The sequence below is a fragment of the Tachysurus fulvidraco genome, chromosome 9 (genome assembly GCF_022655615.1).
Source record: "Tachysurus fulvidraco isolate hzauxx_2018 chromosome 9, HZAU_PFXX_2.0, whole genome shotgun sequence".
NCBI lineage: Eukaryota > Metazoa > Chordata > Actinopteri > Siluriformes > Bagridae > Tachysurus > Tachysurus fulvidraco.
Genome location: NC_062526.1, coordinates 20,046,852 through 20,066,177, shown reverse-complemented (window position 1 = coordinate 20,066,177; position 19,326 = coordinate 20,046,852). Strand labels below are relative to the sequence as shown.

At 43.8% G+C, this 19,326-nt stretch overlaps 1 protein-coding gene across 2 annotated transcripts in view; it reads right to left on the bottom strand.

Annotated features, from left to right (window-relative positions):
• ncoa1 (nuclear receptor coactivator 1) overlaps positions 1-19,204 on the bottom strand; it is a 31,779-nt gene extending 12,575 nt beyond the window's left edge. The window contains exons 1-7 of one of the 2 annotated variants that reach the window (XM_027137993.2): positions 18,262-19,204; positions 13,764-13,930; positions 7,476-7,581; positions 2,772-2,938; positions 1,039-1,145; positions 637-814; positions 368-547 (exon numbers count right to left, since the gene is read on the bottom strand). In XM_027137993.2, the coding sequence (XP_026993794.2) occupies positions 368-547; positions 637-814; positions 1,039-1,145; positions 2,772-2,938; positions 7,476-7,564 (721 nt within the window). In that variant the 5' untranslated portion in view covers positions 7,565-7,581; positions 13,764-13,930; positions 18,262-19,204. The remainder of the gene's footprint in view (positions 1-367; positions 548-636; positions 815-1,038; positions 1,146-2,771; positions 2,939-7,475; positions 7,582-13,763; positions 13,931-18,261) is intronic. The other variant, XM_027137992.2, reaches the window with a different exon arrangement.
• Between the last annotated feature and the right edge of the window lie 122 nt (positions 19,205-19,326).

Genomic DNA, 19,326 nt, shown 5'->3' with positions numbered 1-19,326 from the left:
CTGTATTTAAATAAAGTGAAGCTGCCTGATAAGCATCTTGTTTCACTAGGTTGGTCATTAAGCAGCTTTACAGGTCAGATTTGCCAAATCAAACAGCAAACCAAAAGCAACTATGATTTTTCAGGCATATACTCAGGAATAAGAGTGGACTGGCACTGTGTTGGATTTAAATCCAATTACAATATTTTATCATTTTATGATGGATCTTTAAAATAACTTGAGTTCAATACGTAAACTAATACATACTATTACGACAGTGCTGATTAATTCCAAAATGAACACATTGCACCGTACCATAAGAGCTGTGTATTTGTGTGTGTGTGTATGTGAGAGGGTGTAAGAGATTGTGTGTGTGTTTGTGTTGTACCATCTCCTTCCTCCTGCACTGCTCTGGGCTGAGAGACGGTGAAACACTGCATGTGCTCGTACTGCTGACGTGCCTCCTGGTTTTCTGCATCTGCTTCATCTGGAGGTCTTTTCAGAAGTCTACAGTTAAACGTGTGACTGTTCCTCTGCCCCTGCTCCTGTGGCCATGGCACGCCGTTAACTGTACAGACACACACAGCACAGTAAACCATGAAGGCGGTGTATCGGTGGCCGTACACAGACACTACCTCTACACTACACGTCCCTCACCTAAGCTTTTGGGGAGTAGGTTGCGCACAAACTCGTTGTGGTCGCCAACGTGCAAGATGCTGTAGACACTGGAAGTCATCAGCTCTTCCTGGGTGTAACCTAGGTAGTTTGTGACGTTCTCGGATACGAACACAATCCGCCCCTCACGGTTCACCACAAAGAAGAAGCCGTTCAGAGCCTGGAGGAACAGATAACAGGAAGGGAAAATTTTAAGACGGTGTCACCATCATCAAATCACCACCATCAATGCTGTTCTTCTTCTAGTAGGGCTGCAGTAGACTCTATATTGGATTTTTGTAACATTTGTCACCTGTCTGGTTGTGTGTGTGTGTGTGTGTGTGTGTGTGTGTGAATTCAGGAAATACATTTATAGTATCTCTAAATACAACTAATGTCGCATACCTCCAGGAGGAGTGGACCGAGAGCCTCCTTCTCCACCATGCCCTGACTGCTGGAGGACACGTCACTCTTCTGCACCTCATCGTCAGGGGACATCAGAGCTACTTTCTCTGTGGACACAGCACAATACAGAATAACATAACTGCAAGTGACTCAAATATTCACTTGACTGGAATTGATCAGATTTGTTTTTTGTGGCACTGAATCGTTTTTTGTAATGCTTTCTTCATGGATCAACACGGTGCACTTCTCCCATACCCATCTGTCTTCTGAAAGAGAAGCAGATTAAAGCAAAACACAGAACAGTTCACCTAAAGCCCCTGAAGCAGATCTGGCTTGAAGTCAACCACAACAAGAACTTCAGTCTCTCAAGAAACAGAGAAAAGCAAAATCCACAACGTTGGTTTTCACGTATCCACCAAAGACGATGCGTCAATTGATTATTCTTCAGCCAAGGAGCTCAACCTCATCATCTGTCTTCTAGATCAAAGCTGTCAGACCACCACATGAGAACGCTGCCGATTCCAACAACCGGATGGAGAAGAGGCTCGAATCTGTTTGTTTTGGGTTTCATTCAGAGCGGTGTCTCATTGAGGAAGCCTCAAACTTTAGATTTTTAGAGGCAGGATGTTGTCTGTGTTGTCATGTACCATAGTTACACACAAAGTAGCAATGTAGCTTCCCAAACACAGTCGAATGTGTGCAAGGAACTCCGTGTCAGTGGTCTGGCTCACGAACTCACTTATTGTGTTGAAACAAAAATGTTTAAGATGGGTCAGAGTTTGGAGCAGAGAGAGGACATTGAGAGAACACTGAGGTGTTAGAAGAACACTGGGTGTTTAGACGAACACTGGGGGTTTAGACGAACACTGGGGGTTTAGACGAACACCAGGTTTAGAAGAACACTGGGGGTTTAGCTTTACGCATCTCTGAACAACAAATAAATTCATTTCATACACAACACTCAGATTTTAACAAAATACATCATGAAGGAATTATTTTAATTTCATAAAAATGAGAAGTGGAACACTGGGTAAAGCTGATAGAACATATACAGAGTCACATGACTGATTGGTGCATTTCTATTGGTTGGCACTAGCTCCTTTTCAGGAAATTCAAGAAGTGTTCCTGTTGCCTGGAGGACAGTACAGGGTTTAAAACATAATCAACATCTTCAAAAAATACTCAGGTCTATTAACACATCAGACAGCGTCACGCTGTAACTGAGCAGCTCTGCTGATGTTCTCTGGTAGTTTCTGGTTTCTGTGTGAACGCTCAGTGCAGCTTTCAGTCTGCTTGTGGTGTTGGAGAAAGAGATGAGAGTTCAGCACATGGTGTTGTCTAACAGAGCTGACACCATGAGAGAGGCGAAGCCAGTGAGAGGCCCCTCGCTTACAAGGTCAGGGGGCAGTGGAGCGCTGCCATTGGTCATTCTCTCACACGCCCCTGTGGCCCCTCCCACCGTGGCGTGAGGCTCTGAACAGAAAAAAGCCCAGACGTTCTCCAGAGTCATGAAGGACAACAGTGAGACCCAGGATCCTGATATCTGTATCAGCCAGTTTCAATACATTTCTATACAATTCCACCTGGTACTACACAAAGGAGCTCCTTCTGCAAATAAGGTGTAAAATAATAACACACAACACAACTCTCACACACACACAAACCTCACACACCATCGTCCACCTTGTTGTGTATGTATGTATGTGTGTGTGTGTGTGTGTGTGTGTGGTTACCCTGCTCCCGCCTCTTGATCTGCTGGATCTTCTCCACCATGCTCTTTAGAATGTGGCATTTGTCAGGTTTCACGCTGAGGCTGGCGAGGTCACCCATGTTAGCTGACAGCAGCTCAGCCAGCTCGTCGATGTAGCGACACTCCAGCTCCCTGCGCCACTTCTCCCCACTGCAGCACAGAACACAACAACAAACACATAACAGGACAATAGTCAACAATAACACACAAAAAGCAGTTCACAACTACAAGACAGAGAGAGAGAGAGGAAAGAGAGAGAGAGAGAGAGGGATAGAGAGAAAGGAGAGAGAGGGGGGAAGAGAGAAAAGAGAGAGATATAGAGAGAGAAAAGAGAGAGAGAGAGAAAGGGGAAGATAGAAAAGAGAGAGAAAGGGAGGGATAGAGGAAAGAGAGAGAGAGGGGGGTAGAGGAAATAGAGAGAGAGAGAGAGAGAGAGAGAGAGAGAGAGAGAGAGAGAGAGAGAAAAGGAAGAGAGAGAGATGGAGAAAGTGAGAGCGCTATATAGAAAGAGAGAGAGAGATGATAAAACAGGAGATTCATCTCAGTCAAGACAACCGAATAAAAAGCAACACTATGGAAATTCTGGTCCAAACACCATGTCAGGAAACATCAGGACCGTTCACACACCTGCTAGCTACATTGCTAACAGTTAGCCTCAGTATCAAACACTGCATACAGGTGACTGTTTAGTCACCGAGATGTGAGTTTTAGTGTAGAAATATCAGTTTAGAAGATCACAGAGCAAGACAAACATACAGGGCTATAATCTCACACACTGACACACACTCTCGTGAGCGCACACATCTCTGACAGACATTAATCATTGGTATTTAACATTAGACACGTTTACATTCAACGTTAATATATTTAAGAAGCTGAAAGCTGGCAACAAGAAAACTCTAGAGGAAATTTTTAAATGTGAAATAATCATACAGCAAAGTGTCAAACTGAACACTTTCCACCTCCCGCTAATGACGACGAGTAACATGATTAAATACTCCTCCTGGAAACTCACATTCTGTCATCGGGTTTTTATCAGATGATAATAAATAACTAGAAAAAATCCTCTGAATCCTAGTGTAGTTGCCACACCTCTGTCTCATGCCATGCTTTTTTGAGCTGTGTTGTAATGACACTTGGCACAGTTTCACCGATCTCCTGATTCACTGACCTACTTGTACGTTATGCGGGTCGTTTTCTTGATAAAAATAAAGAACACAATCGTGTCAGTAGAGCTCGCTTTAAAGTGGAGGAGAATAACGTCTGATGAGCCGAACCCATGTGACTGCCTGCACCTCTGAGCCTACAGCTAAAAAGTTGAATACTCTAAAAGTACCAGAAGCTCATAAAGCAATACTTTCTTAACAAGTCATGAACTTCCTCTAGACGGTGATGCACCTTCATGCTGCATGTACAGAACCTTTATCTTAAACCAGGAATAAATTCTAGCTGGTGGAGCCGACGACGAGGCTGCTCAGGGAGATGTGGTGTGATGTGTGTGAGCTGGGACACGATCACATTTTCGCTGCAGCACCACAGCAGGAGGAATAAAGAAACCAGAGACCAGGACCCGAGGGTCCTTAAAGGCGCTGTGTGCGATGTTTAAAAAATGCTTGTGAAAACTGAGTCGGCCCGACTAACAAGACAGCCAAATTAGCAGAAAGGGGCGTGTCTGACATCAGCCGAAAGTGATTGACTGCAAGTCTTTGAGCCTGCAAAAAGTGCACACGCTCCAAGTCTTCTGATTCCAGGTGTTTATCCGCAGCAACGTTACGACCTCTGCCTCTAACTTTACCTCTGCCTCGGGTTTTAGGTGTTGAACGTCTTCATCCGCGTTAAACAGAGCTAAACCTTTCACGGTACAACACACAGTACTATAAAAACACATTTATATTACCATAGTATTATTCATTGAGGTCATTTACTGATAAAAATATCCTCTCGGCCAGCTGCCCCAGCAGGTTCCGCCATAATAGTTGCCCAGGTTCAATTCAATTCAAGTTTATTTGTATAGCGCTTTTTACAATAGACATTGTCTCAAAGCAGCTTTACAGAACATAAACATAGAACAGAAGGTAAACATAATTAATGATAAAGGAAATAACAAATAATGAAAGTAAAAGAATTGACAGAATAAAAATTCTAGATTATTATTAGATATATATAGTTCACAATGTGTATGTATTTATCCCCCTATGAGCAAGTCTGAGGTGACTCAGGCAGCAGTGGCGAGGAAAAACTCCCTTAAATTGGTAAAGGAAGAAACCTTGTGAGGAACCGGACTCAAGGGGGACCCATCCTAATATGGGTGACACTGGGGGTGTGATTGTAATATACAGTCAGTTAAATGTTGTATTGGTGTAAGGATCATGGACTTCGGATCTCCTTAGGGTTGCGTATGTATGTGTGTGGGGGAGCTATCAAAGGGGGTGAGAACCATTTGGGTTAGGGGCGTGTTTGTTTTGGTGATTTCAAATGTCAACAATGGCTTTCAGAGATCGTGCACCGCGCCTTTAAGGGTTCTCATTTAGGTCCTGCACAAAACAACAGAGGAGGAGTTCTGTTCTTACCTACTTAACCACTAGTGAAGATCTTCTGCATGCTTTCTTGAGTGTGTGTGGACCTTCACATGACTTCACCCCACAGTATTAATATAAACACAGATCTCATGCAGTCACGGTTTCCCTTTCTTCATCTCATCCCGTACACATCAGGACCTCAGCTGTCAATCACATACACCTTATGATTGACAGCTGAGCTTCTACCTCAGATTGGACTTCCTCTACTCTGACGATGCATCAGTGGACTGAGAGATAAATTCTCACCATAACACCAGAGTGACCATATGGTTGGTTAGTTGTGCTGCTCGGCACAACTGGTCTGCTCCTTCCTGTGTTACCCGCTCTATTTGGGTGACTGCAATAATTCATCAGCTTAAACGTGACACCACCTGCCACCAGTGGGTACTGTGTGGACCACGAGAAGGTGATTGTCCCTTCACCGACTGGCCCGCTGAAGAACATCTGGCATCATCTCTAAACACCTTTCTGTGAGGTCACTTCCAGTTCTACTGCTGACATTCTCTGCCCTAGTGGTTAAGATGGTAGAATAACTCAGGTTCTTTATAGTGAGTGAAAACCTGCTCAGGATCTCAGCACCAATCTGCCAGGAACCTCCACCCCAAAAAAATCCAGAAGAAACTATGCCACATGAGGACGGTATTTCTATCATGTACATCATCACGATCAAAATTCTCAGTGTGTTTGCTGAAGATCTCAACATGTCTGCACACACATATACACAGGTGTATGTGTATATTCTTCACTGCCAGATATTTTCCAGGGTTTATAGAGACACAGCAGAGTTTGTGTGTGTGTGTGGGAGAGAGTGTTTGTGTGTGAGAGAAAGAGAGTGTGTGAGTGAGTGAGAGAGAGAGAGAGAGAGAGAGAGAAAGAGAGAGCGAGCGGCTGAAATGACGAATCAGAGTGGGGTACAGTGTTATGGCAGGAACTGTTTACTCTAACATTCTCTGCTCGTTTGGCGGTGTGTGTGTGTGTGTGTCACATCTTCCACATGTGTAACTGACTGATATGACTGCAATAATATGTGAGGGCCAGGAGAGAGCTTATCTGAGGTGACTGAGTACATGTACATATGGAATATGGATGACTCATACATGTGGGGTGTGTGTGTGTGTGTGTGTGTGTGTGGGGCGAGTTAGCTAAGAAAGTAGGTCAGTGCATTGCCAAGGTTGCACGCAGGCGCATTGTGTAGATCAGGTGCTGCGTGGGGTTGCTGTAGAAACAAGAGGTTACTCAGTCCCACCAAGGCCTCATTCAGGAGAGACATTCGTTCACTCACCCACACACGGCACATCTTCACACACTACATACATCTACACGCTGCACAAACACAATACACACTTCCATTCTGCACATCTTCACACACCACACACCCACACTGCCCACACACCCACACCCACTAAACACACATTCTCTGCTAAATCCCACTAATTCTACACAATCTGATACAAACCCACCCTAATCCCTATATTACTGCGGCTGCTCGAAGGACATGATCACACTCCGAACTCAGACAGGTGAGAACCAAAGTTCTGAAAGCCCACAGATGTTTTTTTTATAAACAGCATGATCACTAGATCAGCCTCATGTTCTCCTATAAGGAGCCATGTGAAAAACTGCCAAAGAAAAAGCTCTCAGGCTCTGAAACCCAAAAACGATACAAGCTACTGATATTACAGACTACTGAATCACCATGCCAACGTGTGGTGGTGAAGATGATGATGATGAGGTGGTGCTGATGAGATTATTGTGATGATATGATGTCATGAGATCATTGTGATGAAATGGTGATGTGAAGTCCTAATGATGTGACGGTAGTTTATCTGCTTAACACTCGTCTTTTTAGCTTTTCATAGAACTTCGTGTCGGTCCTGAACTTCTAGAAAAGTTTGTTGAGGAAAATCCAAAAATCAAGAATCAATGCTTTCAAAGACGAGGGGTTTAATACGCCAACCGCCTTCGTGTTCCAGATTTGGACTACACACTAATTCACACACTCCCATCAGACTCTGATCACGTCATCCACCGGCTTCAATATTCTATGGGTTTAATCTAAAATAATCGAAACATAACATCACGTACATTATCGGGTGATGTAAACGTACCTGGGTCCAGAGGTGTCACAGGGAGAGCCTTTCCTCTTGCGTGACTCCGGGGGGGCGGGGTCCAGGCCACTCTCACCTGAGGCACTCATTATGAGCTCATGCGAAGCTGCAAGACAGAAACGGGGTTCAGTTCAGATCACAACCCGTGACTGGCACATCGACGGCAGTGAGATTGAAGATAAAACTGTGGTAGTGAAAGCAGCCTGTGAAGCTATGCATAAAGACCAGCACTGTATTAAACTCATCAGCGTTGGAAAAATGAAAGAAAGTCAAAAATCAGGTCTTTCTGTCGCTGGTAAAATAGATACAGCTGAGGCAGTAAACCCCTGAGAACACAGATGGAGCTGACAGATTTATCATGAAGTGATGCTCGTGAGATCTACGCTCATCTGTATGGTGATGAAGAAGCTCAGTATGTGCAGTACTGGATTCTGAGGTGTGTGTTAGTCTCTCGAGTGCTACAGGAAAGGGTGAGAGAGTCGAGACAGAGAGATGTTCTCAGCTCAGGCAGCATTGTATCTACGAACGCCAACAGCTGAGGATCTGACTGCAGTTGGGAGACTTTACAGAGCAAGATCCAGAGAATCTCCAATGACTGAAGGACCCAAACTCAGCTGAATGTCCAGCGGCCCAGCACGCACAATACACACACACAATACACACTACACAATGTTGTTTTAATAACACCACACAATTAAACAGAACTTAAAACAGTCGGTTCAACACTGTCCATATATAATAACACAACTAGGTTTTTTTTTTTGCCTGAAATAAGACCAACAGGTGAATATGCCGAGCTCTCATAACAAAGGTGTGTAACTGTGTCATAGCTCTTGGTGACGAAGAGGTCTGAAAATTTCATTTAAAATCTACTAGAGTTTGCGCATCAGAGGTCCTGATCAAACAGGAAGGTTAGTGGGACTCCGGTAAACCACCCTTTACACCGGCGATGAACAGAAAAACATTTGAGGTGGAGGAGCTTCGGCAGGAGATCACATCAGGTTTAGCTGTTAAAACGAGTGTGAGAACGAGTTACACCATTTCAGCGAATACAGTGAGGGAGGCTCACATTGTGGAGGAGGAGGAGGACAATGTGATAACAGACCAATACCACACTTGGTCCTGAATGCTTCACACAGCCTCACATCTCAAAGCCAGAAAGCCCACAATAACAAACCTGTTTATTCCCCATCACACCTCACTGTAAACCACACCAGCTCTAGAAACCTCTGAACCAACACTTTCTTTTGGGAGAAAACATTTAGGGCAGCAAAACTTCAATTCTTCTTAAACTGAAAAAGATGTGAAACAGGTGAATAATTTCGAACCCGTTTAACTCTGAAGGTGTGCATGATAAAGCGGTTTAAGGACTGCGACAGGTCTGATTAGACAGAGATAAAAGTTTACACACCCGCCAAAACCCAAAAAATAAAAAAACCATTAAACCCTTTTACGAAAGCTTCAGAAGAGAAAAAACACCGCGTTCATTACAGCACGCGTCAACAGGTTTCTGCAGATCAACATGAAACCAGTTCTGAATGAAGTCAGACGTCCTCTGTGTTAGACGTGTGTGCCTGTACCTGTACACGTACCTGGGGTTTGTCAGAGACTCTATGCCTTGAGGATGAAGGTAAAAAAAATATATATTAAGCACATTTCAGCACTGAAATCTGATTGGTTGATGGCAGTCATGTGTTTAAATGAACCCAATTATAATTAAAAATCCCTTTAAAGATTAGCACGACACGATCCAACAAATTCCTGTTGATAAATGTTCTCTACAACGTCATCGAACGACAACATTACAGCACTTCTTGTTTGACTACATACATAAACACTCCAGGAAGCACAGGTTAAAAAAAGGACAAAAGTATAAGTCATTAAATACGAGTTACTGCACAGGTCACATCAGTCATCATTAACGCTAGCTGGTAGACTGATGCTAACCGACATGTCCATGCATGTCGAACGCATTTAACATCGACTGCTCAACATCCCTGAGATCTTTAACACCACACACCCCACTATAATCATCACACGTACGTTCTAAAACCCTGGTGGGACATTTTCAGATTCCTGCATGTAGATTCAGTGAATTTACTGTGCTTTCCATTAAATCTAGAACAACTCCAGAACACTAAATTCTGTACATCTGCTCTCTAAGAGAGCCGAGTGCGCTAGGATGAGCTGGACCTGGAATCTTTCACTCTTCTGTAAGATCATGTGATCTGCCATGAATTCCAGTCATAGTTAAACACCACATGAATTCAGCAGTCTGAAAAGAAGACTTCATCAACGTAAAGTGACGTGACGTACGGCTACAGTAAGTACGTTGACCCATACTCAGAATTTGTTTTCTGCATTTGACCCATCAGAAGTGCACACACACAGCAGTGAACACACACACTGTGAACACACACCCGGAGCAGTGGGCAGCCATTTATGCTGCGGCGCCCAGCAAGCAGTTGGGGGGTTTGGTGCCTTGCTCAAGGGCACCTCAGTCGTGGCCGTTACGAACCAGACTCTCTAACCATTAGGCCACGTCTGCCCCAAGGAAACCTTAGAGTGACAACTCAACAACCAGGACATAGAACAGTGAATAATACTGAACAGAGGATGAAGGACACTGGTGGGGCATGGAGGGACACTGGTGGGGCATGGAGGGACACTGGTGGGGCATGGAGGGACACTGGTGGGGCATGGAGGGACACTGGTGGGGCATGGAGGGACACTGGTGGGGCATGGAGGGACACTGGTGGGGCATGGAGGGACACTGGTGGGGCATGGAGGGACACTGGTGGGGCATGGAGGGACACTGGTGGGGCATGGAGGGACACTGGTGGGGCATGGAGGGACACTGGTGGGGCATGGAGGGACACTGGTGGGGCATGGAGGGACACTGGTGGGGCATGGAGGGACACTGGTGGGGCATGGAGGGACACTGGTGGAACAAAAAATAGCTCTGACGTGTTACCAGAGAAAGTCCAAAGTCTGGAGAAAATGACTAAGGGGACTGTGCTAAGGAGCTTTGGAGACAACCAACCACAATGCCTCAGCTCAGGTTCTTTCCCAGAGACTCTACTCTCATTTACATTTACAGCATTTGGCAGACGCCCTCATCCACATACGAAAGTGCTTTTAAGTCATTGAATACATTAACTCTGGTTCACTAGGTCACAGACTTAAGATACCATGAGTCTAAATGACTGTTCAAAAGTGCACTGCGTTTTATACGCAAAATGTTTTAAACAGGTTCTCCCTGGAACTCCGCAGAGCATCGAAGTACTCCATACACACGACTTATTTAATGAATAGAAGCTTTGTCCTTTATCATGAGAGTTTCCTCCTCAGTCATGTCCTTCTAAACGTCATCTGTGTTTCGTTGTTCTGCGTCTGAACCTCAGCCGGAACTTCGTTTGTTTTGTTTTGGTTTCGGCACGAGACAAAAGAAAGGAAAGCTTCCTGGAGCATCTCCATACTCAGAGGGGAAAAAAAAGGGTGAAAACTCTCTTCCCTCAGGATCCAAAATCTTCATCACATACACATCAATCCAGATGTGATACACGCTCATGCAGTTCTCTAAATCAGCCAATCACGTGTCAGCAGCACAATGTGTAAACTTCTGCAGGTTCCGTTCAAGAGCTTCAGTTAATGTTCAAGTCATGAAAAAAAACCCAATCTGTGACACTTGGACTATGGCATGGATGTTAGTTTGAGTTTTTCAGAAGCTGCTGATCTCCTGCTGGGATTTTCACACATCAGTCTCCAGAGTTTCAACAGAATGGTAAGAAAAACCAAAAGAATGTCGTGAGGAGGATCTGCAGAGTGAAGCAGCTTTGAGAAGATCAGAGGAGAATGATCAGACGCAGAGGTGACAGGAAGTCACTCATATAATCACTCTTTTTAATCATGGCGAGCAGAACATCATATCAGAACGCATCAGACTTTGACACGAACGAACAACAGCACAAGACCACATCAGCTTCCTCTCCTGACTGACAGGAACAGGAATCTGAGTCACTCATATAATAAAGTGACAGTTGGTTCCTGCTCCTGATTAGCTAATTAAATAACCGTTCCTTATAAAGTGGCCAAGTACACACTGTCTACAGACTGTCAGCTTCGGTGGTGTATGTTAGAAAAGTGTTCACTGGGGTCTACAATAACAGACTGAACAGCCATAAGGAAATCATTAGCGCTCCACTGTGGTTTCATTAATATTCAAATTTATTCAAAGGGGAGGAGTTATGCTTCACAATTTGCAGAATTAAACCGAGTTCCTTGATTCACTGCAAAAATAATAAATAGATGTTATGACATGGACAAAAATTTCTGAGTCTCTACAGCAGACCTACAGATTCATCTAAGGGTGATTTTGGACTGATGGATGCCAGCAGCAGACTTGTGTAAATCTCAGTGAGTAAGATAGAGGTTCACACTTCAGCACTTGAGTCACAAAGTCAGAGCTGCTGAAGTTGTTGGGAAAAAAAAAGGTTTCTGTCACGCTCCTGGTCTGTTACAGAGGCTTACAGCTGTGACACGCTTAACACTGTGATGTGCAAACAAACACCTGACTAGGGCTGGGCGATAAAACGATAACGATATGTATCGCGATAGACGTGTGATCGATATCAATAAAAAATGTGTTTGATATAACGTTCTATATTTTTTATTCTTCGTTGGAAGAAAACAGAGGTTGCAAAGCAAGTTTGGTTGCATTAACAAAGGCACTCACTCTCTGGTAACCTAGCAACGTAGGGAGTGACACGCTAACAGCCAATAATGTAACAGTATCTTGTTTGGTTGCGCCGTATCGTTGTCTCGTGCTGGTCTGCTGGATTCCTCTTCAGTATAACCGGGCGACTGATAAGCAGAAAATGAGCGCAGCATAGAGCGAGGAAATTGTAAATAAAAGAGGAAAAGTCAGCTCGCCAGTATGGCAGTTTTTTGGAAATTCTTGGTCCATAGTCAGACCAATGTCATCTGCAAATTATGCAAGACCGTCGTCAAAAATCAAAACAAAAATTAAAACAAACGTGTAGCCAATGAGGAGAAAGGGGCGGGGCATGTCAATATGCGGCGGAGAGAGTGGTCAGAGCGCATGTGTAAAAGGATTACGATAAGGCAAGAAGTAGGACCCGTGTTAATATAGGATCAGCTTTCCAGCACTGGAGAGAACTGAAGGAGCAGGAATTTTCACAGATTGGAGTTTCCCCGAGTCAATAACTCCTGAGCTAAACGCTGTTACTACACAAATAACACCTCTTTTCTATCATAGTAATGTAGAGAGGCAGCTTCAACCACGTTTTGTGTAGTAACAGCGTTTAGCTCAGGAGTTATTGACTTGGGAATCTCCAATCTGTGAATATGCGGCCAACTTTACTTAAGGCCCCGAGGCGCTTTTTACTTTCTCGATAGGTGAGTAACGTTGGTTTTGCTTTGTTACACAGAACTAATATATGCCTTTGTCCTTTGCATGATTATGCTTGTGTGTCATTTTTGCTTGTTTGTTTATCTGCAATCGTATTGTTCTTCCCTTCAGCTATGATAAAGACATATTTCTTCCCTTTAGTTGCCTGGGTTACGTATGTATGTGTAGGCGGAGCTATCAATACAGGGGTGGGACCCATTTGGGTTAGGGGCGTGTTTGTTTTGGTGATTTTAAATGTCAGTAATGGCTTTCAAACGTCGGAGACCCTGCCTTTAAGTGTTCATTGTGACTTTAGACTTATGTTTACATTTTAATTATTTGAGTTTTCCATGGTTGTTGACATTTCTGTCTTAATAACTGATGGGATTATGGTCAGAGGAAGGTCAAGTTTAAAATAAAAAATGTTTAAATGTAATATTTTTTCTCCTGGTCTTTATTTTAAATAGGTAATAAAAAATATAAATAATTATCGATATCAACCGATATGAAAACACTGATATCGTGATACAGTTTTCAGCCGTATCGCCCAGCACTACACCTGACCATCTCGAGTTTTAAGTGAAACACAGGCTGAAAGCCTTATTAGTAAAGGGGCGTTAAATATCCCACGACTTGTGCTGTAAAAAACACACACACCCTGACCTTTGACCCATTGTATAACTGGATATTATTATTAACTAGCCAGAAAAAAAACCAGACTGGTCTTCTACACACGAGCCACCGCATCTGAATATTCAACACAGAGCACAGCACAGACAGCTGAAGTAGTCATGATCATCATCATCATCATCATTTCAGCTGCAGACTGAAAACGACACGAGGAGACACTGGAGCAGAGCCTGAGTGTGTGAACTTACGTGCTCATGGAGGGAAAGCTGCTGTGTGTGGTCCAGGGCACCGGCCTGGTGTGATGGTGAAGGACGAACAGAGGCGCGAGTCAGTGTGGCTACAGTGCCATGCCCTCGCTGTCATGCAGCACCATCCCACTGCGTCCGCCGGGAAACAATGACACACTGAACACAACCTGCGACGGAGACAAAGAAAGGTTTTATACGGTCTGAATGAGAAAGGGAGAGAGATAAAGAAGGATTGGAAAGTTCATGAATGTATGTAGACCCTCTTTTAACCAGTGGGTCGTGTTCAGGTCAAAATCATCCACTTGACTGATTTAAAGAGAATTATTATTCCCCCAATGTGAAGTGCCTCTAAACGGGCATCAAAAGAATGAACAATCGTCATTAGATCACATTTATGACCTCTGAGGCAGGTGAAGGAAGCGTGAGGGGTGGGGGTGGGTTTAAAAATGTACCCATTGACAAATGATTCCTGAGTCAAATGGGAAAAAACGTTACAAATGAATAAACAAGGTGTTTGATGCGGCAACTGTGGAAAACCCTCCTTAAGCTTACGCTCCTATCATTTCTGATAGAAAGTAGAGGAATTGTGAAAATAAAATGTGTTTCACACCGCAAATAAACCCCCAAAGGAAGAAATCTCTCAAAACTCAAGCCTCATCATCAGTTCATCAATGATTCAGTCAGTTTTAGGTCAGAGAAATGAACAGAATCAAGAGAACAAGGACATCAGATTTATGTCACGTGAACATCATCATGCATACAGACTTCATTTGTGTGAACGTGAGTACAGATCTCAGAGAAACTCAGACAAGTCTCAGTGGAAGGATCCTGTACTAATTCTAGTCATTTTACACACACACACACACACACACACACACACACACACACACACACACACACACACACACACACACACACACACACACACACACACACACACACACACACACACACACACACAAACCCCACAAAAACTCCACAAGCTGCATCACAAATTTGGGGGAAAAGCTACACAATCACATCTGCTCCTCACCGTCTCTACACTCCACTGGGCACTAATTACTGTAATTACTTTGATTAGAGCAGTCAGCTGTGGTGACAAATTAGTAGTATTTCTTGTTTTTAGACTTTTTCAGGTTCTTTCTGTAACGATTGAAAAGCTTGTCCTTTGTAGAGAGAGTGAAGAGCGATCTACGAGGCCCAACCTTGAGTCGTAACGTCTCTATGAGGTTGAAAAGTAAAGAAAGTCCTTCATAGTTCACCTTCATGACTCCTTGAAGGTGGACCTCCTACTAAACTTTCTCTCACCACAGTAACCCATGATATTCTTCTCTTCATCTCTATTACAGCTTTTTCCCTTGAATCATTCAGAGCTTTTTATAAGAACACAGTGGGTCACTTTAAGAGAAGAGGAATCGTCGAGGTGTTCCTCAGGGCTCAGTCCTCCCCAGCTCCTGTTTATCATAAACACAACTACAGTAACACAAACCTTAAGGAGTTCCCAGTGGAAGGTCCTTCATCATTCCTTCACGACAGCTTTACACAAAAAGTTCTTCCAAAGTAAAGCTTTACACAAATTAAACAAAACACAGATATAGCAGAGCTTAAAAAGCCAAATATTCAGACCGTCTGATAACTCTGATGACATGTCTGTCCAATCTCGCGGTCAGAACCGTGCTAGCTCTGTAACTCCAGCTTCACTATTCTTATTATATATCCTTAAAGCATCAGCTCCTGTATGGATTGTGTAAATCTCTATTCTATTATTCTACCAGCTTACCTGAAAAACAGCAAAACGTTTAAGTCAGCTGTAAGAAAGATTAAAGATTAGATCATAAAATACACCACGCTGTATCAGTTACACTGCTCTTCACTATAAACCCCTCAATCACCTCACATGCCTCCACCTCTCCCCATTTTCACTTAATTGGAGCTGCAAACTCTGCTCCATCATCACAATGTCCCTGTGCACAAAGCAGCTCCATGACGACTTAACCCCACTGAACACCTTTGGGATAAACTGGATCTGGAGTCTCCTCAACATCGGAACATCAGAGTCTGATTTCACTACTGCTCTTGTGGCTGAATGAATCCACAGAGTCATGATCCAACATCTAGTGGAGAACCTTCCAGAAGAGTGGAGCTGGAATGAGAGGTTCATCAGTAATGTGACCGTGAGGCACAGCCGGCAGTGTAAAACCAACAGCAGTGTCGCATCAAAAAGAGTTGATTCTTTGTGGTAACACGTTCTACCATTTCCATCAAATGTGTGTTTATGCAAAAATGAAGTTAAGTAGCACAACTCAACAAGACAAAACAGCTCAGAGTCATCAGGGTATGGATTCTGAAGACTCTCAAGTTGTGAGATGGAACCTGCATGGATCTGACTCATTTGTCCAGCACATCCTACAGAATTATTGATCAGACTGAGATCTGGGAATTTGGAGGCAATGTCAACACCTTGAACAGTACCAGCAGTGTGCCGGGAGCATCATTCCCGCTGAAAGGGGACACTGTGATTAGGCAACACCTTGACCAAGTAGGGTTTGAGTTGGTCTGCAGCAGTGTTTAGTAGGTGATGTGTCAAAATAACATCCACATAAGCTCCAGGACCCAAGGTTTACCTGCAGAACATTGTCTAGAGCAGGGGTGTTCAACCAGTCAGAGACCAAGAGCCGCATTTTTTACTGTGTTACCGCAAAGAGCCGCATTATACACATGGGCACACAAATTCACCTTTATTTACCCTGCCATTTTGAGAGCGAACTTAACACAAATTGTTTACTCAAATGATATTGCTCCTACTGGGAAACTTTGAGGTATTTTCATCCCACTCACATTCCCGTTTGATGAAAATACCGTAATTTAACTCAAGCGAAGCGAACACAAACAATAAAACGACACAAATACAAACTTTGATATGAACCTAAGACATGAAACCGGGCAAAGAGCCGAATGCGGCTCGGCCACCCCTGGTCTAGAGCATTACTCCACTCCAGAGCAGCCTCCACCATCTCACCTGTACCCATGAACCTGGTGCCATCTCTTCCTCAGGTAAGAGACACACACTCACCAGACTTCCTCATGATGTAAAAAAAACAAAAACAAACAAAAACAAACTGATTCATCAAACCAGACCTCCTTCTTCCACTGCTCCATGGTTCAGTTCTGATGCTCACTTGTCCATTGTAGGAGCTTTCAGAAGATTCATTTGGTGTTACAGAAACCCATCTTTGAGATCGGACTAGATGGCTAGCCTTCTCTCTCCACACACATCAATGAACCAGTTGCTGGTTCACTGGTTCTCCTTCATTGAAGGTGAGGTGGTTGGTTCTAACCCCTGCACACCAGGCACATCACACAAGATCTACAGTTATGGAGATGCTCTGACCCACTTGTTTGGATATCAATATTTGGTCAGCAACTCACTCTGATCTTACACTTGTCCATTTTTCTTTCTTCCAACACATCAACTGGAGAAGTTCCGACCAGGGAGCTGTAACCTGATCACCGTTCACTTCACCCATCAGTAGCTTCGATATTTGGGTCACTAAGAACTTTTAAACCATCATCTCATCATGATGATATTGTTTATTTTTGTTCGTATTTTCTTGATGTCTATGTGTTTGAAAGGCCGGTGATGAAAAACCTCTAAAGGTGTAAAACACAAAACTCCTGCAATCAGCAACAACAAATACACAAGTGTGTAAAGAGCAGGTGAAGGCTGGAGGCTGCGTATAAACAGACTGAGAGATTAAACACCATCACACTGTTCACACAGAACTCTCTCTCTCTCACACACACACACACACACACACATTCCACAAACCGTCTCAAAAAAAAAAAAAAAAACCCTGCAAAAACAACTTCTCTTCTAACATCCAGGACTCCATCTCTCTCTCCCACTTCTATATAATTGATCGGATCATATTTACAAACACACACACGCCATATCATGCGCGTGCGTGTAGCTGTTTCCGGGTCACTCAATCACAACCCTGAGGTGACATACTGGCTGAACTGGAACTGCTGGTTAACTGTTGTTTTGAAACTGCTTTCAAACCCACATATCTGCATATATGTCTATGTATACATGTATATATGTCTATGAATATATGTATATGTATATGTCTATATATAATGTCAATGTGTAATATATATATATATACACACACATGTATACATTACATATGTAGATGAATTTAATCCACGCAAACAAACAGTTCTACAGCATGAAGAGTGTGAAGCGCGGTTATGTAACAGCTACACAGTGAGGATGGAGTGACAGCAGGAATGTGAGTTAAGCTAGGGTTAGCTATAGCCTGCTGTGTGTGTGTGTGTGTGTGTTTACTAAAAGCAAATGAATCCATCACATGACACCGACTCTTCTCTTTCTTTCTGTTTCTCTCTCTTTCTCTCTCTCTCTCTCTCTCCACACACACACACACACACACACACACACACACACACACACACACACACACACACACACACCTACCTGCTTAGATGGAGAGCTCAGTCCTGCATTCAGTTTAATGCAAATGTTTTGCAAGCCGCAGGTCCGCGCGCGCTACAGTTCTGTCTGATTGATTGATTATTATTATTGTTGTTGTTGCACGCGCTATTAATCCGACACCGCGCGTGTGTAAATTATAATTCCGTGAACACACGGAAAGTTTTGCGTTGTTTGTTTTTGCACGAGCTGTGGCTACATCACGCTTTAGCCAATAAGGTTGCGTGTGCTAGTTGAAGGCTAACCAGGCTAACGGAGTTAGCCGAGAGCTACTTGAAATCCAGGACGCAGCTCGTTTTCCCTTCGCGTCTTGCACTAAAGCCGGAAGTGAAGATAAATCCTGCGCTGGAAACGTCCGTGCGTGCGTCTGTCGCCGTGAGTCGCGTGCACGCTGTCACCCTAAGCGAGGCATTATTCGTGTGTTTAATCCTCGCAGTGCTCGGGTTCTCTCTCTCCCCGCACCGCCATTTTCACCATTAAGCTACACAAACAAACAGCGAACCCGCTTACGTCACCTTCATGATGCGCTCACGCCCCCCCTCCCGCTGATCTACATACCATGGTGAGCGCGTGCGTTAACGGCTCACATGGCTTATGAATCCGATCGTCCGCGCACGTCTTGCACGACACCGCGGCTCGAAGGATTCCAGGCGGTGCGCGTGCACGAGACTCAGCGGACCGAAGCCTCCATGAAGCGCGTTCACGAGCGCCGTGTGTTTTTTTTACGTTAATATGAAACGAAGCAGTAAGTGAGTGAGCACTGAACTCTACCGGAGAGTTAGGTTTGATTTTACTTTAATCTCTGAGCTCTAATCCTATAATAACCTCATGATAAAACCCTCACTCCGTGTAAAAAACCGTACAGTGTTTATAAACATGGCGACCGAGACACACTTTAATATCGCCTCAACTCCATTTTTACTGCCTTTGGTTTTATATTTATGTACAATAATAACAACAACAACAATTAGTCAGTGTTACTATCACTACCACATGAGCAATCTCACACGGATGTGATGTCACAGATGGAGGCGTGGCGAGATGCAGCCA